At 51.5% G+C, this 27,961-nt stretch overlaps 1 protein-coding gene across 2 annotated transcripts; it reads left to right on the top strand.

Annotated features, from left to right (window-relative positions):
* The first annotated feature begins 11 nt into the window (after positions 1–11).
* On the top strand, positions 12–26,103 carry Chst10 (carbohydrate sulfotransferase 10). 2 transcript variants are annotated; one of them, XM_055608190.1, is made up of 6 exons: positions 12–108; positions 14,442–14,573; positions 19,493–19,584; positions 21,682–21,916; positions 22,893–22,998; positions 24,064–26,103. In XM_055608190.1, the coding sequence occupies exons 2-6, from the start codon at positions 14,474–14,476 to the stop codon at positions 24,599–24,601; spliced, it is 1,071 nt and encodes a 356-aa protein (XP_055464165.1). In that variant the 5' UTR covers positions 12–108; positions 14,442–14,473; the 3' UTR covers positions 24,602–26,103. The 2 variants fall into 2 exon arrangements, with proteins under 2 accessions (XP_055464165.1, XP_055464157.1); XM_055608182.1 differs by lacking the exons at positions 12–108; positions 14,442–14,573 and adding an exon at positions 19,681–19,821 and having other exon boundaries at positions 19,525–19,584.
* The last annotated feature ends 1,858 nt before the right edge of the window (positions 26,104–27,961 follow it).

Below are 27,961 nucleotides of genomic sequence, written 5' to 3'. Positions count from 1 at the left end.
CCGGGGCGGGGCCGGCCTCCCGGGCTCCGGGGGCGCCCACAGGCCCCGCGAGGCCGGAGCGGAGTGTCGGCGGCCGCGGGGAGCGCGCGAGCGCCGGCTGCGCGGAGGGTGAGCTGGGCACCCCGGGGGCGGCGGCTCTGTCCGAGCTGCGGCCGCCCACCCCCACCCCGGGGGGACGGAAGGGTGATGGACTCGGGCGGGCTGGCTCGGGGTGCTCCGGGGAGATCCCCGGGAAGAGCCTTCATCACTTAATTATGCAACGAGGAGGCGTCCTTGTGCGGGATGCTGTGATGAACGGGATCAGCGACGACGCTTGTGCCAGCCGTCGTCTACCTCAGCTGGACTGCGGATTTGCGTTTGTAATTGGGGGTGGAAGGAAGAGAAGAATCCCCGCCTGGGTCCCGGGAGTGTGCGGGGAAGGAGACCGGGAGCGACGAACCTGTGCAGCCTTTCCGAGCGAGCGCGGGCTAGAGCGGGGCTGCTGGGCGCTGGGAGCGCTGCCCGCAGGTCCAGGGCTCGCCTCAGACTTTCTCCAGGAGGCCTGTCAGAAGTTGGGGGTCCAGGCATCGGTTTCTGTGCTTTCTGCCTGAAAAGATGAGGCAGGTTTTCCAAAGGCTGGTGCGTTTTCGCTCTCCGAGTCTTTCAAGGCAGGAAAGGGCTGGGCAGTGAACACAAAGTAGTGCAGCCTGGTTCTGGTTAGCTGAGCAGCCAGATTGTCTAAAAAGTTGTTCTCGCCAGACAGAGCCTCTGGGCCACAAGGAGTTGGCTTATTGCGTCGGTCTGTTCCAGAGTAGGGGAATGACTTGAGACACTCTTAAAATGAGGCAGTTCAGCTCCGATCTGGCTTGAGAATAACCACGATTTCATCTCTCTCTCTCTCTCTCTCTCTCTCTCTCTCTCTCTCTCTCCCTCTCTCTCTTTTAAAGAGACTGGGTTAAAAGACGGAAAGAGAGAAATGGTTTTTTGCTTTCCGTCCCCAGGATAATTGGGACATAGTTCATCTTGAAGCAGAATTAGAATTTAAAGTTGAAAAGAAAAAAATCTTTGCATGTTTGCTCTTGACCCTGAAAAACAGAATCTTAAAGACCTGAGAATGTCTCCCCTTGCTGGAATGGAAAATAGGGTTGTTGTTTTGTTTTGTTTTCAAGGCTGAACAAAGAGCATTGGAAGGACTTTGTGAATATCCTAGGCCACTTGCAGTGATACTTGGCTCATTTTTTAAGCTTGAGGAGATTATACAATAAAGAATTAGGAGAAGGCCAGGAATACACACAGAGGATGATGGTAAACCTGCAGAAGAGTCTGCCTTCTCTTCAAAGTCTGGAATTGTTCGAGCTGTGTGACATGAAGTTGCCTTTAATTTTAACAGAGATTTTTTAGGATAAAGGCCATTTTTTTTAATTTATTCTGGCAACAACCCTATTAAATCTGTGAGCTCTCTAATCCAGGAGGTTGACTTTTATTCGTTATCCATTTATTAAATGACTTTTGTCTAGAATCTGCCAGGTACTAAAGCTTGGCAGAATCCAGGAATATAGGGGTTATTTTATAATGTGAATCTACCATTGGGATAATTGATGGTGCTGTATAAAAATTATTTACGCAATATCAAGCAAATGAAACAGTGGGATTGGATTATTCTTAGGAAGAATATTTCATTAATAACTTTAGTTTTCATACTAAATCACATGGATGGCTCTTAAATAGCAGGCTCTCTCGGCACATTTGAAATATATTCTTGTTTATTGAGAAATACAGATGCTGCCTGATTTTTACGAGGACCTGTTACACAAAATATACTTGAAGAGCCCAACTGACTGCTTCCTGGTAGAAACTAAGTTATATTAAAAAAATTGACTTAACTTTCAATGGTGGCTTTGGTTTTGTTTTGTTTTGTTTTTTTTGAGTTGGGGGTTTCACTAGCCCCATCTGGCTTCAAGTCGAGGATGGCCTTGAATTCTCACTGTTATTTTAAATCATCCAGTATGGTGCTGAGAGGAACCATAGACCTCAAACAGGGCAAGTACAGCAGGGGAAATTGAAACCTCCAGCCCCAGGCCTCAGATGGAACCTAAGGGAAAATGGGAGATCACTGCTGTTCAGTGTCTGTAGTGCCTCCTCCCTCTGCTGCGTAGGGGTTTTGGGGAACCCGGGCTTCTGATGGTGAATAAGCACATGCACACTTAGAACTGTTTCCTCAGCTTTAGTAGGGCACACCCAGCAGCTCGCCCTGAGTTAGTGTAGCCTTCAGCAGTCTCTTGTTATTTTTCACTGGACAGAGTTAGGATGTCTTCATCCTGCTAAACAAGGACAGCAACCTTCGAAGGCAGGGCCGGGAGGACGGCAGCAGAGAAGACAAAGGGAAATTCTGAACTCTGACCCTGAGAAACATGCGCTGTGAATTTACACGCTCAGTGACCTGCAATGGGACTCTGTAGGACAAGTACATGTGCTGTGTTGTGGTTTGTTAAGTTACAGTCTGATAAGTTCGCTGCGATATCGCGATTCAGAATCAGAAAGTGTGGCAGGGCGGATAACCCCTAGACTGGGTGAGGTTCCCTCTGGGTCTGGAAGTGTTACAGAAGTTGGACACTATCTGTGGAGCCGAGGTATGTAGGATGGAGTGAGGACCAGGACTCCCACTCTAGCCCCAGAGGGCAGCTCTGCGCCTCAGGCCTTCCTCCAACACATCTTGTTCACATTGCCCCAGGGACACTTGGCTGCTGGTAGATTTCAGAATTCTAGGCCCTAAACTGTGGCTTATTCACCTCTTCCTCATTTGCGCCATCCCCCCCTTTCAGCAGTTTTGTTTTTAATCAAAATAAGCTTTATTATATCAAATTATACATTCAAAGATAGAAACCGTGTCAGTCAGTCATTTCCCCCAGGTGCTGTGAACCTGGAACTGAAATCTGCATAGTCTTGGTATGAAAATGTTCAGGACCGTTGTCAGGGCTGGGGGATTGCTCTTTCAGTGTTTATCATTGTGCATGCTCTTGCATTTATCACTTTGCACTCTGTGTGTGTGTGTGAGTGTTTGGTTGTGTGGTGTGTGCCTGTGAGTATGTGTTGTGTATGTGTTTAGTGTGTGGTGTGTGTTTGTGCGGCCTGTATGTGTGGTGTGTCTGTGTTTGTGTTTACCAGTATGTATATGTCATGGTACAGTGTGTGGCAGTCAAAGGACAACTTTTGGGAATCAGTTCTTTCCTTCCACCATGTGGACCCCAAGGATTGAACTCAGGTTTCAGGCCTGGTTTACCCTGAACCATCTCACTGCTCCAACTTGTGCATTTTAAAGGTTGACATCAAAGAGTTCAGAGCTAAGGCAAAGGCGCTCCACTGAGCAGGACCTGCGGGGGATGGCACCTCAGCTTCGCAGGAAGTGAAAAGTGCTGACAGAAGGTACAGGAAGTCCTCAGAGTCCTGTCAGGCCGTAAAAGGAGCCCATCAGTTTGGGTGATAGACGTGCATTCAAGTTTAGCGGGAGACACTGGTATTCAGGGGCAAACAGTTGTCTGTTTGAAAAGTAACTTCATGTCTTTTAAACTAGTGCTGAAAAACAGAACGCCTGGCTCAATCCTAACTTCTTAAAATGTACCTCCTAATTAACTGCAAAAAATTTTCCCCAACCTCTGAGCATCTACGCTCAGAACTAGTGAACCATGGCAGGAGAACAGCAGACAAAACTGTTAGCATTCTGAAAACCAGCGATCTCAGCTCAGCTGGAGAGCTGAGCTGCCAGCTCCCTCCCCCCCCCAGGACTAACAGGCTCTGGCCTTGTGTCTGGAAGGTGCCTGGACCAGGCCTCAGTAAAGATGGTGGTGCCCTGTGGTAGTCCCACATTCTAGCGCCTGTCTCTTTGCGCCACCCTTGGACGATGCACATTTGCCCCGAGGTGCCCAGCTGCTCCTGGTTCCCTGGGTGTGGCCCAGAGACGGTGGCCAGAATTCACCTAGCAGCTGGTGGTATGGGGAAGACATCACCATGCCAGTGGAAGGCAAGTGGACACGCCCAGGGTTGAGAGTTGTGGCAGGCAAGTGCTGTGCCAAATCCTCCCTGCTAAATGCCCACCACTTCTTGTCTTTTTATTATCGTTTAGTACAGTTTATTCGCTTTGTATCCCAGCTGTAGCCCCTTCCCTCATTCCCTCCCAATTACACTCTCCCTTCATCTCCTCCCATGCCTCTCTCTAAGTCCATTGATAGGGGAGGTCCTCCTCCCCTTCCATCTGACCCTAGCCTATCAGGTCTCATCAGGACTGGCTGCATTGTCTTCCTCTGTGGCCTGGTAAGGCTGCTTCTCCTCAGGGGGAGGTGATCAAATAGCCAGCCACTGAGTTCATGTCAGAGACAGTCCCTGTCCCCATTACTATAGAACCCACTTGGAGACTGAATCTGTTGCTACATCTGTGCAGGGGTCTAGGTTATCTCCGTGCATGGTCCTTGATTGCTAGGGTATGGGTCTCTTCAGGGCCCCAGGGCTCAGAATTTATTTTATTTATTTTATTTATTTTATTTTTATTTTTTTGCTCTGTTGATCTCCTTTTGGAGCTCCTGTCCCCTTTAGGTCTGTCTATCTACTTCTTCTTTCATAAAATTCCATGCATTCTGTCCGAAGTTTGGCTGTGAGTCTCAGCCTCTGCTTCGATACCTGGATCAATAGAGTTTCAGAGGCCATCTGTGGTAGGCTCCTGTCCTGTTCCCTGTCTTCTCTTGCTCCTGATGTCTATTGTGTTTGCCCTCCCTGAGATTTCACCTTACACCAACGAGAATGGCTAAGATCAAAAACTCAAGTGACAATGCATGCTGGAGAGGATGTAGAGAAAAGGGAACCCTCCTCCATTGCTGGTGGGTATGTAAACTTGTACAAACACTTCGGAAATAAATCTGGCACTTTCTCAGAAAATTAGGAGTCTTCCTCAAGATCCAGCTATACCACTCCTATCGAAAAGATGTTCAGGTATACAACAAGGACATTTGCTCAACCATGTTCATAGCAGCTTTTTTCGTAATAGCCAGAAGCTGAAAACAACCCAGATGTTCCTCAACAGAGGAATGGATATAGAAAGTGTGGTTCATTTACACAATGGAATACTACACAGCAATTAAAAACAAAGTGGGAACTAGAAAAGATCATCCTGAGTGAGGTAACCCAGAAACAGAAAGACTCACTTATAAGTGGATGTTAGACATATAATATAGGATAAACATTAAAATCTATAGTCCTAAGGAAGCTAAGCAAGAAGGAATGCCCGCCACTTTTAACACTGTTCTGTCCCAGAGGCCTTCTCTATTCCTAGTCTGTACAGATCTCTGACCTTGACATCAGTCAGTGCTCACTCAGTCCTGGAGGGAGCACGTGTCGCTGTGTTCTGGGGGGCTCAGATCAGCACTGAATGAGTGAATGGTCAAAGCCTGTGGAAACAGAGGTGACCAGGCTTGTGTGCCGCAGGCCCTTTTTGTAGAGCCTTTCCTAAACCAGCCCATGCACATTAAAAGCAGAGAGGAGTAGATGGGATCAGAGGGGACCAGACTGGATCACGGAGCGGGCAAGGCTTCGTGCTTCAATGTGGGAAAGCACGGACGGCTGAGACAGATGAGCCTATGGGCATCCCCTTTCTCAGTGCAGGAGAGAAAGGTTACCGCAAAAGTCAGAACCTGCATGTGGCTGTCATTAGTCGTTGTAGACACCCATGTGTGTGCTGCCTCTCCTCTGTTTGAAAGAGAAAAGAGATGTAGGCTCCCCGTGGGTTCTCCTGCCCCCCACCGGTTCTGTCTGAGGTGGGTTCTCCTGCCCCCCCCCCCCCCGCCGGTTCTGTTTGAGGTGGGTTCTCCTGCCCCCCACCGGTTCTGTCTGAGGTGGGTTCTTCTGCCCCCCACCGGTTCTGTCTGAGGTGGGTTCTCCTGCCCCCCCCCCACCGGTTCTGTCCGAGGGTTCTCAGAGCCCTCCCTCTGGCTTGGAATCAGGTGTGTGTAAATAGCGCTTAGTGACTGGAAGGAGTCAAGCTCTGTGGCCAGCTGTACCAGCTCCAGGAGTACACTGCGACCCGAGCCGTGTGCGGCATCTGCAGCTCTGCCACCACCATTAGCTGCAAGTGCCATGATGGAGTTGTCTTGGCTCCTTGAACAATGGGGAGTTAATTACAGCAAACGCCAGGCCTTTTGAAGGCTATTTATCACCCGGTTACAGGAAGGTACTGCCTGCCTTAGTGGAAGCCTGCAGGAAGGACTGTGTGCCAGGCGTGCCAGGCTCCGGTCCCCTTGCAGATGGATGTTGTGAGCCTGGATGGTGGCAAGCTCCATGGAGAAGACCTGTGTTTAGGGACACAGTGTGGAGAATGGGGGATGCTTATGGAAGTGAGCCTGAGGGGGCTGGGGGTGCTTTTTGGTTTAGAAATTAGGGCACATCCTCATAGGTTCCTTTCCTCATGGGCAGCAAATCTTAACTCCACAGATGGAAGCGCTGGAGAAGAGTGGACTCGAGACAGTTATGGAAGATGAGCTTAGATTGTAACTAAACCTCCCCCCCCCTCCCCCGCCATTGATCACCTTGGTAGACCTGTCAATACCCAGGCACTGCTGTTTCTCAAGATCAATGTGGTGGTTCTAACGTACAGCCAAGGCTGACAGCCACAGGCCTCAAAGTAGAGCCAGACGCCTAGTGATAACCAGCAGGGAAATCACAGCGTGGTTAGCGGGACACGCCTTTCTCCAGGGCCCTTCAAAGCCTTACACACTCTATGCCGTGGGCCTTGCTAGCTCACTCACTGATATGTGGGCACTCGCGCATGCGTGCACAAACACTGAGGCCAGCGGTGAGCATTGGGTTCATTCCTCGGGCAGCATCCATCTATCTGACTTAATTTACATGTACGTGCTGTGCCTGCTTGTCTGGGTGCGTACCCTGGGCATTCAGTGCCTGAGGCAGCCACAAGAGGGCATCCGATGCCCCTGGAACCTGAGCTATAAGCAGTTGAAAGCCACTAGAGCTGCACACTAGGGACCAAACTTGGGTCCTGTGCAGGAAGAGCAGCAAGGGCTCCTACCTGCTGAGCCACCTCTCCAGCACCACCTTGTTTTTCTGAGACAGGGCTTTTCGTTGACCTGGCTCCCACTGACTAGGTGAGAGGGTAGCCCGTGTGCCTGTGTGTGTGTGTGTGTGTGTGTGTGTGTGTGTGTGTGTGTGCGCATGTGTGTGCGTGTGCACAGGAATGCTGCTGTCCGTCTCCCCAGCACCGGCACCGCAAACCTGTGCCACTGTGCTCAGCTCTTCCGTGTGGGTTCTAGACTCGGATCCCTGTGCAACAAGCTCCCCGACTGACCGAGCTGTCTCCCCAGCTGTCTCTCTCTGGTTTTTGAGGTGGACATGGAGATCAAGTGAGGTCGATTTGCGCTGATGAGAGTGCTCCTTCCTCTGCAAGGGGAAATGGACCGTCTGTGGCCAAGTGAGCACGTGCTCTTCGCATCTTTGAGCAAAAATTTAAAGTCTGACTGCCTGACCCCACCACCCTCCATTCTGTGTGTTTCTCTTTCTCCCGTATGAGAAAAAGACCGGATTCCATAAGGACTGTTATAGCTGCTGTTTGCTGAGCCACCTTTGCTCTACTGCAGCTGTGTCCTGAACCACGTGGGCCTTTCTTTTCCTTCACAAGTGTGTTCCCTGGCATGGGACCTGTCCTCTTACCTCGTCTGGCGAGGGCTCTCTGCCCAGGTCATGGCTTCTTTTGTTTTCTTATGGTACCATCTCCCTCCAGTGGCACCAGGCGCTATCTTTCTGCTTCCTGTGGGTTTGTTAGTCATGAGACTGTTGTGTCTCTCATGCCTGTTTTACTGGGTGAAAGGGCATACGTTTTCATGGTGAATTGGAGAGTGATCGATTTCTTAATTACTCCGACCATCAAACTTACATACACATGCATATGTCTGTGCCAAAAAATAAAATAAAACACAGCTGTCACTTCAGAGGAAATAAGAAATAGTTGTTGTGGGGCTGGGAGAGAGCTCAGCAGTCAAGAGCACTTGCTGCTCTTCCGGAGGACCTGGGTTCAATTCTCAGCACCCACCTGACAGTTCTCAACTGTCTGCAACTCCAATTCCAGGAGATCCGACACCCTCACACAGAGACATGCAGGCAAAACACCAGTGCACATAAGAACAAAAATAAATCATCTTAAAAAGTTGTACAAAATGAAAGAAAGAAAAAGTTGTTCTAGGGATGACTATGAAAGGCCATGGCCTGGGAAGATGGATTCGGAAGCCACATTCTAACTAGTAATAGGTCTGTCGAGTTTTATGGTAGCATAACAAAGAAAACCAGACAATCAAGACAGTTTTCAAACTATACTACTGGGTTATATGGGCTATAGCAAAGTAGGGCAATCTCTGCTCTAGCCTCCTGTATTTTGTGGTGGCATTCTGAGCCTTCCAGTGGTGGAGGCTAGGGGTGTGTTCATACATTCTAAGTGGATTTATCAAGCAGTCACAGTGATGTCAGGTCACACACAGGGCCGGGCAGTGAGTGAGTATTTAGTTAGTGTGCTGAAGGAAGCCCAAAAGGAATGGCCTGGGGACCTGTGACCATCCATCAGCTCTTCATGGTCACCAAGGCTTATTCTGTTGTTGTTAAATGTTTGTTATTTCTGTGTGTGCATGTGTCTGTATGCACGTAAGGGCATGTGCAGGAGCCCACGGAGGCCAGAAGATGGTGTTGGGTCCCCTGGAGTTGGAGTGGGGAGCTGCCCAGTATGAAGGCTGGGAATTGAACTTTGGTCTTCTGAAAGAGCAGCGAGTGCTTTCAACAGCTAAACCATCTCTGCAGCCCCATGTAGAGGTTTTAAATCAGAACTTTTAACATTGCTGTGGCTTCCCCCCCACCCCCCGGGGACTGTCTAGCCTCCTCACCTCTGAGGCTCCTGTGTTATAAAGAGGGCTAACCTAGGGACTGAGGGGAGTGGGTACTCTGAGAGACCACAAGGCTGTAGCCTCACTGCTTGGCTCACATTGTCTGCAACTTGGAAGCCAAGGTCTGGCTTACATTTTAACTGTGTCACCTTGACTTGCCGTTTCCCCAATGTGCCTGTGTTACTCACTTTTTCTCACTATAGCCGTGACGTGGGGAGCTAGACAGAAATATTGGGTGCCTCCCCTGTCCCGGTCTCACCGGCTGTAGCGGGCCCCTCTGGTGAGCCCCATGGACAATGCAGTGACCCTTGCAAGCCTGGTTTTACTGCCTCACAGGTCTGTCCTGCCTTAGGGAGAAATCCCCCTGGCTCATCTGTGGGAGGTTTTGTGTCTGGTGTGGGTGGGGTACAGCAGCTCAGACAGGTGGAGGAGGGACGCTGACCGTGCTTACAGAGCTCCCTTTAAAGAAAACCTAACCACTTTTCAACAAAACCGCAGTGGAATGTTTAAACGGAGTCTTTTCTTGTGTTATTCTCTGCAACCTATGCTTAATCACTCATTTTTTAAAGCAAATAAGAATTAACTAAGGAAAAAAATATGTCTTTGCTAAGTGTTCCAGTGCACATTGACTTTGCCAGCTCATCAGGTTTTCCTGGCTACAAAAGCCCCTACCTCCTTCCCAAGCTGCACGTGGCAAAGAAGCTGGCTAATACCAGTAAAGCAGAAAAAAAATTAAACAGCAGTGAGAAGCATCAGGCTACGTGTGCAAAGGTGGCATTCTTTGACTTCTTATTCATTTTTATTGTGAGAATGTTATTGCTATTTTTTTTTAAAAAAGCTTTTAAATACAAATATGTGTAAAGTACGTGATCCTCCCACTGTCATCTCCGAGTATTATTCTGAGTATCATGGGTGTTCAAATGCACAGTCACACTCTCTAACACAGCGTGCAAGCTTATTATTTTTTTGTTTCCAAATAGGATCAGACACCAGTCCTGTGACTTCCTTCTTTATGTACTGATGATCTATGTTGACACTGGATCTCTCCACTAGGCTTGTCATTTAGCAGAGTGTTTTCTTTAAAATTTAAAGGTTTGGGACTCCAGCATGATTTCTTAACTCCTCCATTAGCATTTTTTAAATTCATTTTTTAATTTATGTGTGTGTCTAGGTCCATGTGGATATGTGCACATGCGTGCAGGTGTTCACAGAGGCCAGAAGAGGGCGTTGGTAGTCTCTCCTGGAGCTGGGGTTATAGGCAGTTGTGAGCTTCCAATTCACAACTGGGAACCAAGCTCGGGTCTTCCAGAAGAGCAGCCAAACTCTTGACTGCTGAGCCGTGTCTGCAGCCTGGCGGTGTGCTTTAAATTCATGGCAATTCATATACACTCACTGTGCTGTAGAAAATGTCATCTGATTCCAGTTGGAGTTCTAAGAGCTTTGGATGCTCCCAGTGTTGAGTATTGGGAATTAAACTGGCAGCCTGTCTCATGTGGAAGCTGCAGTCCTCTGAGCCTTCAAGGAGGCATCGTGCTTTAGGAAGATGGACAAGCTGGCCAGCTGCTTCCTGAGGTCTCTGTGTGTGAGGCACTGTTTGAATCTCTGCTGTATTAATTGGTTGGCATGGGCTCACAAATCCTGAGCGGGAGAGGCAGAAGGCAGTGCCTAGCAAAGGCCTAGGGCTGCCGGATAAGAGAGACCAGTGTCGGAACAGCAGGGGCGGTGACGAAGGAAGCTGCCCTTCAGCTGCTCGTGGTGTGGGGAGCAGACCTTGAACGACAGTGCTAAAGAGCCCAGAGTAGGACATGGGGTCATGGCCCAGCCGCAGTTTAGCCCAGGCAGCTGTTCCTGAGACACTGGTAAGGCCTTGGTGCTAATGTTCTTAGGACCAGTTTGAACAGGTGCTATTGTTTGTGCACATAAACTTTCATGCCCCACAGGACTTGCATCTTAAGGAGGGTAGTGGGTGAGCTGTGAAGTGGACAGGAGGGAGGGAGGGAGCCTTGCAATTACTTCTCCTCCTCTCCCAAGCCTGCAGGTAGCTGGGCTGAGGAGGACAGAGGCTGTCTAATTGTCAGCCCTGAGAATATTTTATACACATTGCATTGGAAATTAAACCCTGTGGCAGATGAAAAAGCACACTAGGCTTTCCTGTGAGCAGTGTGACTGTGGCGAGGTAACCACAGCCAGTACTTCAGTCTGTGGGAGCCTCAGCGCATTGGCACGTGCGCAAATGGTGGTGTTATCCATAGGGATACCAAACTTGGTGCCTAGACCGCCATTCATAAGAAGTCTGCAGCCACCCAGCTGGTAGACATGCCCTGGTCCTAGCCCAGTGGGGAGCACCTGGGAATCCCTGGCCTAAGGAAGCTGCAGGGCAGGCAAGGCTGGGCTTTGCAACCTCTGGGGTTCCTCCCTGCAACACCAGGTGTGTGGGCGAGGTGCCATGTGACAGAGAACTCTTCATCCATCCTTCCAGCTCCCCATAGAGGTGGGCCCAGTGGGAGCATAATGAGACCCCTTCAGAAGACCGGTTTCCACTGAGATTGGGTTCCTTAACTAACCACCACCACCGCAGCCTGATGCCAGGCACAGGGGTGCTCAGGGCATACGTGAGGAATGGCCAGAGCAGGTAGCAGAGTGGGCAGTGCCTGGATGTGCCCTGTCACCAGCAAATCTGTGTGTGTGAAGGGGCAGCTCAGCCTTTATCCGTGTCCCCTCACTCACAGTCCACGGCTCAGGAGAGACTGGACCATGCAGCACAAGGGCCTTTTGGTTCTGAGCTGCACCCGGCTCGCTGAGATTCACCCCAGTCATCTAAGGCAGCACCTCTACCCTGCTCTCCTGTCTTCTTGGAACACACACTACAGTGATGTACTCATTTCTGGCCACCACACCACACAAATGTAGAATAATCTGGAAAGAATAAGAAAGGACTAGGGCAACCTAGTTCACTAAGGTCTACAGTAGGGAGTTGGTGCTTGACCTGGGCCAGTGGGTGGTTCTTCAGTGACAGGGTTCTAAGCAGGAAGGCCAGGAGATAAGAAAGACAAAGAAGATAAAAAGCTGGGGTCGGGGTACTCACACAAGCTGTGTCTTATGCCAGGCAAGCTTATTAAGAAGCACAGTGTTTTACTATTATTTTGGGGAGAGGAAAAAAATGGGAGCGAGTCAGCAGAAAGCCATCAGACAATGGGACAGAGTCAGCAGGAAGCTCATTGGTGTTGCACAAGGAGAACACAGGATACCTCAAGGATGTCAGGCTGAGCAGACAGCAATTTGGGGACTGATAGCCCCTTAGGGTAGAAAGAGTTAGGTCTCAAGATCCAAAGCCAGAGCTCTACTCCCCCACCCACACCCCCACCCCCACCCCACAAAGGCTCTGGCTCCAGGCCATTTCTGGCTCTGCTAAGCATGTTTCTGGTATGGAGAAGGAACTTCGGTCTTTCTTCACATGTCAGGGCCTCGGGGAAAGCCTTGGGCAGATGTAGCCCACAACACTAGTCTCTTGTTGACATAGCTTCATTTCATGTTGACCCTGGGAGGGTGAGGGCCTCTTGTCAGAGGAGGGATCTGGGAGCCAATCAGAAGAGCTAGCGGCCTGAGAGACAGCCTGAAGTCAGGTGCAGGCTGAGATTGCAGGCAAGTCTGGAAATTCTGCTTTTGCACGCAGCTGCCCCAGTCAGTGAGGAGGGGAGAGAGAGTGCGACTTCCCGGAGACTCAGGGCAGTCTGCCTCAGGCAGTTGAGGGATTCTGGTGTGTCTTCTAACAGACAAGCTGCAAACACTCCGCTAAATCTGTCAGAATCGGCAAGTAGCTTTTCGCTCTCGGAATGTCCCGTGCCTAAAATGTATGTGTTGTTTCCTAGAAACTTAATGCGCTCTGTCACATTTCTATGTTTTTACTCTGGCGTCCGATCCCTGGGATGTGCCGGAAACATTGGGCCCAGTATACACACAGAGAAGAAGAGAGATTTTGTTTGTTTGAGTAGATCCTGTAAATGTATTTGTTTATGTGAAATTTAAACTTAACTGGGCCCCTATATTTTTGTGTAATTTGGCAACCATGTTCTGTCCCGTCCAGTGGGAGTTCAACGGGTTCCTAAGGAGGGTTGAAAAGACTGGGTGGAACAGGAGACACAAAGAATGAGAGTAAGTCTATCATCTGATCTAGCTCTTGTTTATTTGAAATTTTTCACACAACTTTATAGGGAGAAGGCAGGAAGGGAAAATGTGTAAGCAAGTAGTTCGCAATACAAAAGATAACAGGGTGGTTGATGATTCAGAATACCACAAGAATGTTTACTAAAAGAGATACTACAAGAATGTCAGCTCCGATATCTCAAAATCTCTAGCCTCATGAACAGATGTCTCATGGGTTCCGGAAACATAAATCTCTCACCCACGACCTTTACCAGCTGGCCTTGGCTCCTGGCAGTGTTTGGAGACCCTTGGAAACACACTGGACCTTTGTGGGTCCCCAAGAGTGCCTACAAGACACCCAGGGAAGGTACAGGCAGTGTGGAAGGTGGCAGGCTCCCTGGCACAGATGTATAGAGACAGGGTGTCAGAGAGCCACTCCCAGGTGCCCTGGAAGGAACTGGCTGCAGACGCCTGGTCCCAACGGTGCTCTAGAGTCCAGCATGGGGAAGAAGGAGGCTTATTATTATTGGCTGAGCTATGTCTAGGCAGGGATGGGAAGCCACTTCTGAAACCACCCACTGTTAGAGGACGGGCTACCGGCTCTCTTGTCTATACTGATGGCCGGCCACAGTCAGCTGGTGGAAAACAGCCCAGTCCGAGCTCCTCACACGGTCTAATCTTGCTTCAAGAAGTGCCACTTGACTGAAACATGCTCAATTGTCCCTTGTGCTGAGGACTGACGGTGACCCCCTGGTTCTTGTGGGTCTTTTCAGCAGAGAGTGACTTCTGTGGTAGGCTGTGCCCTCATCACTCCCAGGGATAACGTGAAGAGCACCCACCACCACCACCAAAGTTCAGCACTGGTGCTGGAAGGCAAATGGCCTGAGGCCTCGGAAGCACAGCTGTTTGTTTATTTTTTTTCTTAGATTCTCTGTGTGCATTCACCTCAGCCAGCCAACAGCCAGCGTTTTAAACCCAGCCTCCTGTGCTTGCCCCTGCACATGCTGCCTGCGCTCCAGGAATTGCCCTCTGGTCCTTGGGCCCCACCCCATCCCTCCTGCTGGACCTCTCCTCCCAGACCCTTCCACAAGTGTCTTGTGACATTGACCTGGGAAACAGGGAGAGGGAGCAGGTCTGCAGCAGCAAACGCTCCTGGCTTCTGGGATGACGATTGTTCGTTGTTATTCCCCTCCGCTGGCTGTTGGGAGCCTCGTTTGACTGTAAGCTCGGTCCTTCAGTAGTAGTCATTAATTAGGACTCGCTAAATGGCGGACTCGCTAAATGGTGTCCAGTCAGAGCATCCACGGCAGCAAAGCGGAGGTGCTCACCCCCTGCTCGTTAGGGCTCACTGAACAGTGCTGCGGCGACTCACCACTGTCTGTTGCTTGTGTCTTCCAGGAGGGATCATTGCATGGCCGCTGTCTGACAACATGCCCCAGCAGTGGCTACTGCTGGCTGCGTGCTTCTGGGTGGTTTTCATGTTCATGGTGGCCAGCAAGTTCATCACGTTGACCTTTAAAGACCCGGATGGTAGGTATGCTTCACAGCAACGCTGTTCCCGGGCACCACGCATGAAGGACGGCTGTCCTGACCAGAGTCTTCATGCCTCGGAAACCAGGGGGAGGTGGGCAGGAAGATGGCTGTGGGAGCTCCTCCTGAGGAGGCGCTTTCTGTGCGGCTGAAGCCACCGGGTCACTGTTGGGGTAGAGATGCTTGAATGGCACAGGCTCTGCCTCGCCCTAAGGTGCGCAGCAGTGTCCTCACTGTGACTGGCGGCTGTCTTCAGCGCAGTGGAGGGAGGCTTGTGTGTGATGTGAGGCTCTGTGTGGGAGTTCGTCTCTTTCCTAGAGGAGGCAGATGTAGAGTGCCAGGTTAGCTGAGCCTGCTTCCTGTTCTTGTCAAAGCTCACTTGTAAAATGGACACACTGCCTGCTCTGACACCACCAGCTGAGGGTCAGGCTAGTAGTGATGGGCTGCCCTGCCCAGGGGGGCCTTCAATGTTACTCTTGGGTTCTGTACCACACCCTCCGGCGCCAGGGGAGTCGCTGAGGAGAGGAGGGGCGTGGCTGGCTGCGCTGGTGTAGACAGCGGTGGTGCGTCCTGGCTGGAGAAGCGCTTCCCACGGAGCTGGAACATAGAGGTTGGGCTCGCTTCCATGGCTGCCAGCTTGTGAGAGGCGCATCTGCACCAGCGGTGTTCTACCCACACAGTAGCTAGGCTAGTTGGCTTTGGGCTCCTTCTACACCCAGAAGAGCTCCTGGTGCACTCCTAGTTACTTAAGGGAGTCTGATGCCCCGCCCTCCTTCATCCCCTCTGTCCCATTTTACCTGTGGAGAAAGAAATCTAGAAGCAGATAGTCGTGGAGAAGAGGGAAACCTGAAGTTAGCCCCGGCAGTGGGCCCAGTCACCACAATTTGCACTCGGGTAATTCCAGGCACTCAACAGATGCTTGGCTGCCGTTGCAGTCCCCTTGTCTTCTTGGGGTCCTTGGAAGAAAGGTGCCAGCTTGCGCAGCCTGGGGGAGGGTGTTGCCCTTGCTGTGTTGGATGTCCGGGACCATCATGTGGTTCTGGGGCCCAGGGCCCCCCTAAGATAATCGAGTTTCAAGTCTTGGAGCATGGTTGGAGTTTGATCAGCGATCCCAGTGTCAGTGTGGGGATTTTAGCATTTTCAGCAAGTCATTTTTGGCAATCTCTCAGGAAGACAGAAAGGGTCTCGTTCTGGAGGCACTGCAGCTTTGCAGCCTGCTGATGACACACATACAATTCAGATGTCTCAGGTGGGCAGCAGTCCCGAAGGCGGGGTAGCTGAGAAGCTGAGAGGACGTGCTGAGAATAACGTGACTTCTGAACCCTGGCGTTAGCTCTTAGGGAGGAGGGCGGGAAGGGTGAGCCTCGAGATTACACGGCTTGTAGTTTATTTTGTTGTAAAGCCAGGTCAGTGGTCCTGCATAACAGTGACCCGTCTGTCAGTCATCGTTAGATAGTTGAGGCCGGGTGACACACGCCTTCCGCACTAGCCCATGCTGGGGTTTGATTGAGCGTCTGAGTTAGAGACCGGAAAAACCACAGCGAGGCCCCACCTGAGAAACAAAGCAGCAAAGGAAATATAAGCCAGATTGCACCAAGGAAAATAAGTCCAAACCAGCGGTGGCCATTTAGTATCGTGATTTGTCAAGGTTTGAAATAACAAACAAGCCTTGAGTGGTCTGGGACATTGTACACACAGTTTTCTTTCCTCTGTTGGGCCTCTCTTTCAAGCCAGTCCTTGGCCAGACCGCAGCTTCTTATTGGCTGAAGGCTGAATCCCAGGATTTTGGATTATCTCCACTCTGCCTTGTAGCATGGGCATGAGCTGTGAGGCAGGAGGCAGCATCACGGATAGTGTGGGAGGCAGCAAGGGGACAATTAAGGCAAAGCAAAGCAGTACTCCACGCTCGAGTGCAGACATTTTGTACAAACTCATCAACAGCCATCGCTCTGTTAGCAGACACGATCTTAGAGATGAAGTTGCCCAGCCATGCCTCGAGGAGCACAGCTCTCCACCCTGAAGCTGGAGACTTGCTTCTGAGTGGCAGAGTGGGAGGGACTGACCCCGGATGGCAGCAGGGACGCTGGCCACTGCTGAAGAGAATTCCCCACCAGCAAAACTGCAGAAAGCGAAAACTAGGCCACTGGGCATGCTTCCTCCTCTGTGATCAGCTAGGGTTGGCTTAGCTGAGGAGAGGAGCTTAGAATCGTGAGACTGTCCAGACCATGGTAGCGACTTCTATGTGCTCTGAGCATGGGAAATAGGTTGCTTTCCGGCAGCCGCTGGCAAGTCGGTTATGCAGAACTCAGCACACGGTTCTCCATACCCAGAATGTAGGAAGCACAGGTCGCGCACACATCCATTTAGCATGTCAACATCAAAGGGGACAGGTTGAGTGGGTGGAGACTGGACCAGTCAGCATGGGCGTCAGAGCCCGGGCAGGGCAGCTGGGAGCACTGGGGCGGGTAGGTGCCCTGCGTCCACCGGGCATCATGCACTTTACCCTCTGGCTGGCTCAGGACGGCTTGTGCCTGTACCTGCAGCCAGGTCTGTACTTCCCCTCAGGGAAAGCCGGCTGTGGGGTCAAGCCACAGGGGAAGGAGTGGAGCCAGGGCCCTGAGGTTTGGGGGCAGAGTGGTTTCATTAGTGCACAGAAGGACGCTCCCGGCCTCACTGCACAGAGAGCCAAACCAGAGGCGGCTGTTCCGTAGCCTGACTGGGTGAGGGAGGAGGCACCACAGTTAACAGCACCTGCTGCTCTTCCAGAGGACCCAGGTTCAATTCCCATCACCCACACGGCAGCTCACACCTGTCTGTAACACCGGTTCTTCTGGCTTCCATGGGTACCAGGCACGGATGTGGTATAGATGCTCGTGTAAACACACAAAGTAAAATCAAATGAAGGTAAAAAATAATAGAGCAAATTTAAAAGAGTGGACTGGGGTGGCCGGGGCTAGAGTAGAGCAGGCAACATGGAGGCAGCTCTGAACCAAGAGGCGCTCACTAAATGAAAAGCCTTTATATATCTGATGTGCTTTTACTGTGTATTTATGTTTCTGTGACACTCGAACTTTTGTTTGAAAGTACATGTTTGTTTTCAGAAAGTGATAGATTATGTTCAGATTTTATTTGAAAGATTTCTACAAAACCTGTTTATTTCAGCGTTTGCGAGACCAAGTGGGTTTATTTCAGCGTTTGCGAGACCGAGTGGCTTGCAGTCTGCCCTCTGGGCTGACATGCAGTCACATGACTTCTGACATGAACCCGGAAGTTCTAACATGACTGCTGGAGTTTTGTTTTTGTTTGTTTGCTTGTAAATTAACTTATTGTTTTGGTTTTTTTTGGTTTTTTTTTTTGTTGTTGTTTTTTTTCTGGTGATCACCGATTTGTGGCATGCAGTTGTGAGAAATACCACAGAGGGTAGCTCAGTGAGTCCCCTACAAGAGGACCCCGGGTGGAGTCCCAGCACGCACATGGCAACTCAACCCTCTGTAACTCTAGTTCCAGGGGATCTGACACCTGCTTCTAGCCACTGTGTGCGCCAGGAGCACAGGGGTACACAGACACACACGTAAGCGGAGTAGTCACACCGATAATTTAAAAAAAAGAGAAGAAGAAATAGCAGAGGACATGGAGACCCTGTGTTCTGCTTACCCTCCAGGCCCACGTGGCCACTGCAGTGTCACCGTTGGAATAGTGGCACAGATACTGGTGCAGATACTGTCACCCTGAGGGTCTGTCAGGTCAACCCTGGTGATTTGTTGTCTCTTGCTTTGGGTTTGGCTTTTTTTTTTTTTTTAATCTAAATCTGAATTTCATTGTCTAGCCCAGATTGGTTATAAACTTGTGTCCGCCTCTGGAGTGCAGGGATTGTAGACAGATGTGCCACGATGCCCAGCTGACACACACACACCCTGAGCCTCAGCTCCTGCACCTCTATGCAACTGTGTCATTTCAAAAGTGCCTTGCAGTCTGTGACCTGGTCAGAGTCACTCAGTCCCCAGAGCACCCTCCCAGCATGCTCAGTGTTATCAGTGAGCCTTCCATTGTTACTGCTCAGTCGTATTCCTCTGTGTAGGTGTGCCCCTGTTGGTTAGCCTCCCCCCCCCCCCAAAAAAAAAAAAAAAAACACACACCTGTTGAAGAGCATGTGGGCTGTTTCCAGTTTGAGGTTATGACAAACGGAGCTGTTGTGCACACTTCCCTAAGGGTTTTTGTTAAGTTTCTTTCTCTGGATTAATTTCTAGGAAACAATTTTTGAGTCTTGTTACCATATTGCTTGTTTTCTTTTTTCTTTTTTATGAGAATTACCAGACCCTTTTCCAGAGTGGCAGTCCCACAATGCGGCATTGAGTACATACATGACCGGGTTTCTCCACCTGCAGCCTGGGGGGTGGTCCGTCTTTCTCATGTTTTCTGCTGTGTCTGTAGCCGTCTTCCGTGGTTTTGGTTTGTGTGTGAAGGCGGTGAGAGTCTCCACTGAGGTGCCTCTGTCCTGTGCAGATCGGCTTATTGGTTTCCTTACCTGACTCACCTGCTGTCTTCCTTACGTCGCCTACAGACTCGCTCTCTGTGGAGCGTGAGGCTTGTCATCCATTCCTGCCGGCCCGCAGCTCTTCAAACGGGCCTTTACAAAGCCTGGGCTTTAAGCTTCAACGAAGTTGTTTTCTAAAGGTTTTTGTCCCGTTTGTTCTTCTTTTAATTTCATCGATTTTGGGCTCTTTTTTTTAAACAGTGTAAGTGAGGATTAATGGCTCGTTCTGTCCGCTTGCTCCGTCTCTCTTTCTTAAACAGACTGAGCTCCAAGCTGGGTGGCCTCTGCCAAAGGCCAGTGGGGCGTGGCTGGGTGGGGCAGCGTCTCCTGGGGCAGCTTTCCGTGCCCGGGACTTTGTGAGAACATATGTGACTCTGTCCTCCAGGGTATAGTGCCAAACAGGAGTTCATGTTCCTGACGACCCTGCCGGATTCGGGGAAGCTAAGAGGAGAGAAACATCTTCCTGAGGACATAAAGGTGAGCACAAGGCTGTCCCTTCAACTGATAATGTTTTCCTCAGGGAACTTTGCCCTGTGGCCCTGTCACAGCGGCTTCTCCCATCGGCTCTCACAGGCCCCGCTGGTGTCACTGCAGCTTGACTTATGGTACAGGTGGAGAATTCCTAATCTGAAAGCCTGACATATAAAACCTGCCCAAGCTGAGGTTGTTTGAATATCAACATGGTGCCACAGTGGAAATTCACACACCACAAAGGTTTGTTCTATGCATTGGATTATTTAAAACGTTCTGTATGGCCAGGGCTGTCACTCGGTGCTGCAGGTACTGCTTCACGTGCACAAGGCCCCGGGCTCTGGTCCCGTCATCTCCCAAAGTTGCACACAGTTGCCTTCATGTGTATATTAAATGTAAATGAATTTCAGGTTTGGACTTGAGTCCTAAGATCTCTCGTTTTGTAGATGGAATATTCCAAAGTCCAAAACCATCTCAAACCTGATACACTTCTGGGTTGTTCAGGTGGATCCTCTGCCGCCTGTGTTCCCACTCATGGTTTCAGCTTGGATTTGGTGAATGTTTTATGCTGTGTTCCTCTTCATGGGTGCTGTGCGTTGGTTGTGCTGACTTCCTTCCTGAGTTTTGGCTTCTTTGGCCTGGGATGGGGTGTGTTGAATAGACTTAGGAAGAAACAGGGAATGTGAAAAGATTTCTGACCCAGAGTGGAACTCTAGGATGACAGGGAACACGGGACCAGCCTTCAAAAGGCATGGATGAGCAGTTGAATCCAGAGCAAGGGACAGGCCCCCAGGGACATGGCAGATGACAGGCGCAGCCCAGGCCGCCAGCTTTCATGGAGTCCTCAATGCCTGGGCACTGTGAATTCCTCTGCAGGGCCACTTTCACACAAACACTCTGTCCCCTGCCCAGGGATAGGGGTGCACTCAGGAAGGCCCCCACTTTACCAGTCTTCATGCTGGGTCTGGAAGGTGAAGACCACAGCTAGGCTGGAAAGGATGAAGTGTCCGGGACTAGACTAGGGCAAAGGGCAGGGCCTGCCAGGTCCCCAGTGTGAAAATGGCAAATGAGAACTCAGTAAGGACAGAAGCATCCCAGCGGGGCCACAGGCAGCTGTGTGGTTTCTCCTCAGCAAGACACTCACCTCAGAAAGGCTGGGTCTGCAGAGCTCTTTTGAGAGGACCCAGGGGCCGGGTCTTCAATAGAAAATATTTAAATACATGACTGGAGAGTAAACGGGCAGGTGAGCTATCTTGCAAAGCGGTTTGAGGTTAGCTTTGCCCGCCCCCCCCTCCCTCCCCCCCCCCCCCCCCCCCCCCCCCACTCCACAGACACACACTTGAGAAGATACTGCTTCAGGGAAAATAGATCTTACCCTGAAGTGGCCCATTGCTACTTCAGATGCCTGTTAAAAAACGTGTGACTTCTGAGTCGGACACTGAAATGCTACACACACACACACACACACACACACACACACACACACACACACACAGGTCGTGATCAGTAAAAGTTACTGAACACTAATGTACGTGTCTCAGGTCCAGCTCCCCCTGTCCCGCCCATTTCCCCTCTGCTCTTCCTCCTCAGCGCCCCTCCTCCCCGTGCATACGGTGACAGTGCTCACGTGCGCACTTTTGCACACGCGCTGTCTCGTGCCACTCCTTTTATCCAGCTGAGGCTTTCTTGGGTATCCCCATGAGACCGTGTGGCTGTGACGCGCAGTCAGGGCTCAGCAGCGAAGGAGTGAATGGTCTGCTCACCTTCAGAGCCCTGCAGATGGAGTCCAGGCCTGCGCGTGTCAGGGCCGTCCTTCCAGCTGGGGAACGTAGCCTGCCTCTTCCTTCACCTGGAGCCCCAGCTTTCTCACCTGTCAGTGTGTCAAATCAGCCTCCTAGGAAAATCACAGGAGCCAAGGGCGTGTGCATCTGTTTTTCTGGCCACCTGCCCCTATTTGTCTTCAACTCAGCAAGGCTGCAGAGAGGGCTGGGAAGGGCCCCGTGAAGCGGCAGGACGTGTTGTTTGTCACTCTAGCAATGGGAAGGAAGCAGAAGGGCACCCCAGGGCTGTCTCCTGCTTCATAGCCGTCCCGCTCCCTTACAGCCTACCGGGAAGATGCTTTCCGACGGCCGTCCTGAGCAGCCCCCAGTTTATCTGCAGCGGCTAGAGCTCATCAGAAACGCCTGCCAGGAGGAGGCTCTGCGGAACCTCTCGCACACCGAGGTCTCCAAGTTTGTCCTCGACCGGATATTTGTCTGTGACAAGCACAAGATCCTTTTCTGTCAGACTCCCAAAGTGGGCAACACCCAGTGGAAGAAAGTGCTCATCGTCCTGAACGGTACGTGGGCCCGACTGTGGCGGGAGAGGGGTGGGTGGCCCCAAAGGAGGCCGGGGCTTCTGAAAGGACCCAGGTCTTCCTGAAGGTTCGCTGTGGCTGTTTCCGTACCGGTTATACCGCACAGGTCGGTGCGGCCACCTCGTTACACACCGTGTGCGGTTATTCTGCTTCCGGGATGGTACGCCAGTGGTTGCATTTTCAAGTGGGAGATCAAGGCTACAGTCAAACTGACAACAGCAAGGCCCACGTAGGGGTGTGGCAGTGGGAAACACAAAACTCACAGTGGTGGGATGAGCGAGGAGTAGGAATGTGTCTGTCCAGACACCTCACTGCTGCAGCTTCCTGGGAATCACGGGCACTTCCGGTGCCTGTTAGAACAGTGTGCTGTGTTTTCACGTATCAGTTACAGATCATTTAGACTGAAGACAAAGGACCCTCCTTGACCTCAACATCCGCAAAATGTCTTACTGAGAATAAAAATTAAACTTATTTCAAGAAAGCTTTTTATCATCCTAATTACTACCTTGTTTGGTAGAAAAAGTCAGCTTGTTTATTTGTAAACCAACATGGACTCATTTAATCTTACGGGCATGGGCTTGCCAGGTCATTTGCCAGGCGGGCTGCCGTGGGGTTCTGTGAGAAACAGAACTGGTGGTGCTGTGGGCGTATGGGGTACTCCACTCCGTGTCACGAGCGTCGGCATCTCCTGCCACCTCGGGAGAGCAGGCACTGTCGGCTTTACCAAGACCTGCCCTGGTAGGCCCAGTACCAGGGCCTCGAGCATTTCTTCAGTTTCCTTCCCTTCCCTCCTGTTAGCCGATGGATAAAGACATTCTCTTTCCGCTGTTAGGGGCGTACGCACAGACAGTGGGCTCCTCGTGTGTGCTGTGAGATGATGGCGAATGAGATGACACAGACCGGCATCTCTCAGGGTCACACTGAGGCAGCCCGTGCACCTTCTCCTCTTGTCCCCCAGGAGCGTTTTCCTCCATTGAAGAGATCCCCGAAAACGTGGTCCATGACCATGAGAAAAACGGCCTTCCCCGCCTCTCTTCCTTCAGCCAAACAGGAATTCAGAAGCGGTAAGGGCAGCTTCTGGGAGGGGAGAGGGCGGGGCGGGGGTTCTTGCAGCAAAGCCCCAGCCTCGCTGTGTGGTCCGCATGGCTCCGGGGGCCACAGGGTCAACGCTTTGTGTTGGCGCGCACAGGCTGTCCTTACTGCCCTGCGCACTGCAACCCTCGGCCCTCCCGGGGATTTCAGAACACCTTCCCCAGCCTTGTCACAAAGGCCACTAAAGTGTGCACCAGATTATTGCCGGAAGTGGGTAGCACTCGGTGTTTTGGTTTTGTTATGTTTTTATGGGTTCCTTACTAAACAGGATTTTCTCCATGATAAAGAAAGCGCTGCACACTTTCCCGGGGCAGCGAGCCTGCTTCTGGGTGGACTTCCCCGTGGCAGAGGCAAGAGCAGGTCCGTCCGGGGCCACGCAGGAGACTGGCCCCTGACTGTGGCGGAGGGAGGCAGTCAGCAGCAGATGAGTGGGACGTTCTCCCATTTTAGCTGTGGAGGGGCTTCACAGAGCCGGACTGAAGGGGTCAGAATTAACAGCTGCCCTCCCTGCCAGGTCCAGGGCACCTTCCTATTGGAAGCATGCAGCCTGGCTTCCTCTTCCCTCTTCCCATTTTTTTTTCTTTGATTTTTCTTCCCACTGGCACTTGGGGGTCTGATCCTTAAAGCTGTGCCCATGAAATAAATCCCTGGCCTCCGTTAATCCTGACTCACACTTCTAGCCCTGGTGATTTCCTGCCCAGGAACAAAACTTGTAAACGTTTTTGAAGGTTTGAATTAGCCAAATAAAACGAAGCCCTGATTAAAAAGTTCCTTATCGCCCCCAGAGGATGCGTGGTAGGGCGCTGAGCAGTTCAGTTTTCTAAGTCTCCGTTTCCTCACCTCTAGACCGGGTCGACAGCGATGTTCAGTGCTCTACACATGCGCGCCGTGTGTGTGTGTGTGTGTGTGTGTGTGTGTGTGTGTGTGTGTGTGTGTGCGCGTGCGCGCGTGCGTGCGCGCGCCTGCTGTTCCTCTCTCCCCTGCCCTCTCATCAGGACCTCCCGGCATTGTCTCTTACTTGTCTTCCTCTCTCTCAGGTTGAAAACATACTTCAAGTTCTTTATTGTAAGAGACCCCTTCGAGAGACTGATCTCAGCCTTTAAGGACAAGTTTGTTCACAACCCACGCTTTGAGCCCTGGTACCGGCACGAGATCGCGCCCGGCATCATTAGGAAGTACAGGAAGAACCGGACGGAGACGCGGGGGATCCAGTTTGAGGATTTTGTGCGCTACCTGGGCGACCCGAACCGCAGGCGGTTAGACCTTCAGTTTGGGGACCACATCATCCACTGGGTGACCTACGTGGAACTGTGCGCGCCCTGTGAGATCAGATACAGTGTGGTGGGACACCACGAGACCCTGGAGCAGGACGCCCCCTACATCCTGAAGGAGGCCGGCATAGACCACCTGGTGTCCTACCCCGCCATCCCGCCCGGCATCACCGTGTACAACAGAACTAAGGTGGAACGCTACTTCCTGGGCATCGGCAAACGAGATATCCGGCGCCTGTACGCTCGCTTTGAGGGGGACTTCAGGCTCTTCGGGTACCAGAAACCAGACTTTCTGCTAAATTAAGGCACCGGACGCTTCGTCCCGCTAGGTGGGGCTGGCTCGGTGGAGGTCTGAGCGCAGAAGTGACGCTTTCCTGCCCTGTGGTTCCGTTGGATGCTGTTGGGCTCCGAGTATCTGCTTAGCTCGGATGGCTCATGCCTTCGGGGTTCCCCTCCCCAGCCGGTATCTTTAGGGGTCACCGGCCACCACCCCCATGAGAGGCTAGGAAAGACTGAACATTTGCAGACTGGTGGACAGACCACGCAGAGGACACAGCGTGAGGCGCTGCGTCCTCCCGCGGTCACGTGGCCATCGGCAGCTATGGTCGGGCGCCTGTGTGCAGTCCCAGCGCTTTCTAGAGGCGGAGCGGCTGAGTGTCTGCAGGGGGCCCTGGGGTGCACGCCTGATTCCTCTTTCTGCCTGCTGGGCACGGCAGTAGGCCCAGAGGCAGATCACGTGCTCTTTGAGCTTGAGGCCCTGTGACTTTTGGTGGTGGTAATCACAGAATGCTTTGAGCAGGCTGTCCTTCCATGACCCAGGCTAGCTCATGTTTTCAGGATGTCTGAGCCTACAAGCAGCTGCTTCTGGAAAGCGCGGGCATTGTCGGGGTGTCTTAGGGACTTGCAACTTGGGGTGGGGAAGGAGGGAATTCAGGCGCCTGGCTAGACTCGGCTGTTGTCCTGGATTGCCGAATCTGAGCGAGCAGCAGGGGCTTTTCCACCCGTCTCCATGCACCTCACTGTCCAGAGAGGGGAGAAAACACAGAGCGTGTCCAGTGGGTGATACAAGCTCCTCCTGGGAACATGCGGGAGGGCCGGGCCCTCATTGCAGAAGCCAGGCTGCTCACACAGAGCCGTGTCCCTTCACGTCCACAGGTAGGATCTTGCAGCCCTGGTTCTAATCTTGCCACCATCCTGGACTGAAAGACCCACAGATTGGATAATCAGATTCATCAGCAATAAAATCCTGGGTGAGGCCGTCTCTGGTAACACGTCATGCTAGGCACTGAGGCCAGCCCCAGCAAGAAGAAAGCCACGGCGGCCACCTCAGCTGCCAGCCAGCAGCCAAGGGCTACGAAAGATGACAGGGTGGTTTCCCTGAGTACTGAGGCCCTAGCACACACATCTTCTGTGGCAGCTTTTCCTAGAGGCCACAGCTCTCTCATAAAGCCTTCCTGAACTTGTAAATGTGAAAGTTAAAAAAATTTAAACTATGTGCCAAATCTGACCAGTGAGTCCCAAAGGAGCGGCCTCCAGGGCCACAGGTAACTCTTGGGGGCTGCAGGCCGAGGCCAGGGATTGGGCTGTGGACCGGAAGGAGACTCATCTCTTCCTTGTCAGCTGACGTGCCACAATTGTGATGTTGGGTTATTAGTGAAGTTTTAGCAGAGCCTTCTTAAGATTACTTCAGGCCCGAGTTGCTGAACCGCAGTCTCTTTTTCTGTTTTTGAGGTAATAATGTGTGTGAAGTTGAGGCCTTCTTCAAGCTAGTCCTCATTAAAGCAGCATTTTCTCTCACAAACAAAACTGGCTGGGTTGGTTTGGTTTTTCTCTTTCCCTCCTTTCTGGCCTTTTGGCCATTTCCCTAACATTCTTTGCCGAACAGGTAAATATTTTTACCACAGTACACCTGGAACAGGATACCTCCACACACCGTGGCTCCTGGTCCCAGACAACCAGCGTCTCCAGAGTGGCTCAGCCTGATACCCTTCCCCAAGGTCTCAGGGCGCCCTTCTTGTCTTCAAACTCACGTTCCTCTTTCTCTTCATTCAAGGAGGCAGTTCTTTCCCTTTGTCCCTTGACCCACTGCTAAGTTCATCGCAATTCAGGCTGTGGCAGCTCTCCCCACACTGCTGCACGGAGGGAGCATTGCCCCCCCAAGCATGACTTGGCCTTCTCGCCAGCCTTTCATAGCTGAGGTGGGTCTCCCGGCTCAGAAACCATTCTTCTCGGGAAAGGAACGGCAGACCCACCTTCGAGACCCTGGGGTAGTAGTCACCCATCCAGCTCTGCAGGGTGGACCTGTCCCTTTGACTCGGTCCTTCCCTTCAGCTTAAAGCTTTGGAAGGGGCCCAGAAGACTCCACCAGACCTTGGCCCGCTCCTCCCTCCCCACCCCCACCCACCCGGTGTTGGCAGCCTCTGCTGGTGCTTTTGCAGCTGCAGAGAAGCAGCCCTGATCTGCAAATTGCCTGTGAGCCCCGGTTGCAGCCGGCCTTCTGCCTGCTGTTCTCCATGAAGGGGATTCGCTGCAGTGGCTTACAAGCTGTGGTCCAGCTAGTCATCAGTGGTTGTGAAAGGTCCCGTGGTTCAGTAAATAAGACTAGGTGCCTCATTTGATCTTCAGTCTATGCCAGAATGATTTAATCAAAAGATTTGGTCAGGAGTAAGCTCTAATGCCACAGAGGGAATGGACTTGCCAGAAAGAACAAGCAGGCAAAGAGAGCAAGCTTCCTTCTTCCTTTGTGGAGGCTGCCAGCAGAAGGTGTGGCCCAGATTAAAGATGGCTCTTCTCATGGGCTGGAGAGATGGCTCAGAGGTTAAGAACACTGCTTGCTCTTCCCAGGGTCCTGAGTTCAACTCCCAGCAACCACAGCCCCTCTTCAGAGAAGAAGGGGAGGAGGAAGAGAGTGGGAAAGTAGGACCAGGAGGAGAGGAGGGAGGGGGCTTTGATCAGGATGTAAAGTGAATGAATAAATTAATGAGAAAAAAGTGGGTCTTCCCACTTCAAATGATTTAGTTAAGAGAAGTTCCTCACTGATGTACTCGGCTGCTTGGGTTTTAGTTCATTTGGATGTCGTCAAGGTAGCAACCAAGAATATCCATCACGGGCTCTGTAGAGACGAGCATGGTTCACACCCACACCCGTCTCACGTCCTGGTTGAACAACAACAACATCATGCTGTCTCCATGCATTTGCGCTCTCCATAGGCTAAGAATGTTGAAACCCTTCATATTCTGGTGCCTTTTGCTTAATAACCAAGCCTCAAATGCCTTTCTCTGTGCTCACATTTTGCCGCTCAGGTGGTCCTCACTTTGTAAGGGTAACTTCCTGATAGATCATTGTAAGCCAAACAGTACCCTGAGTCAGAAACACATGGAGTACCTTCCCCCTTGGGCGTGGTAGCTTAGGAACACAGCCCACTGGAGCATCAGTCGTCTGCTCTTGTGACTGGTTGGCTAGCTGGCTGCTCACTGCTGCTGCTCAGCATCGACTGTTGCCATTCTAGGGGAAAGGATCGAAATCCAAAGCACAATTTTCACTGAATTCATATTGATTTCACACCATTAGAAAGCAAAAAAGGGCTTGAGTCAAAATATCCTGAGTTGGGAGCTGTATGCGTGGTCGGGAGAAGGCACATTGCTCCTCCAGCACTGTGCCCAGA

This window comes from Psammomys obesus, unplaced genomic scaffold (assembly GCF_907164565.1).
Source record: "Psammomys obesus unplaced genomic scaffold, mPsaObe1.curated_primary_1811, whole genome shotgun sequence".
NCBI classification, from domain to species: Eukaryota; Metazoa; Chordata; class Mammalia; order Rodentia; family Muridae; genus Psammomys; species Psammomys obesus.
The sequence above is the reverse complement of the archived record's forward strand: the minus strand, read 5'-3'. Positions and strand labels throughout refer to the sequence as shown.

Bases quoted from the DNA above. Each gene is read 5' to 3' on its own strand.
- Chst10 (XM_055608190.1), top strand. From the start codon at position 14,474: ATGCCCCAGCAGTGGCTACTGCTGGCTGCGTGCTTCTGGGTGGTTTTC. The intron at 19,585-21,681 runs GTGAGCACAAGG...GCTCCCTTACAG, and splicing joins ATCTTCCTGAGGACATAAAG to CCTACCGGGAAGATGCTTTC. The intron at 21,917-22,892 runs GTACGTGGGCCC...CTTGTCCCCCAG, and splicing joins AGTGCTCATCGTCCTGAACG to GAGCGTTTTCCTCCATTGAA.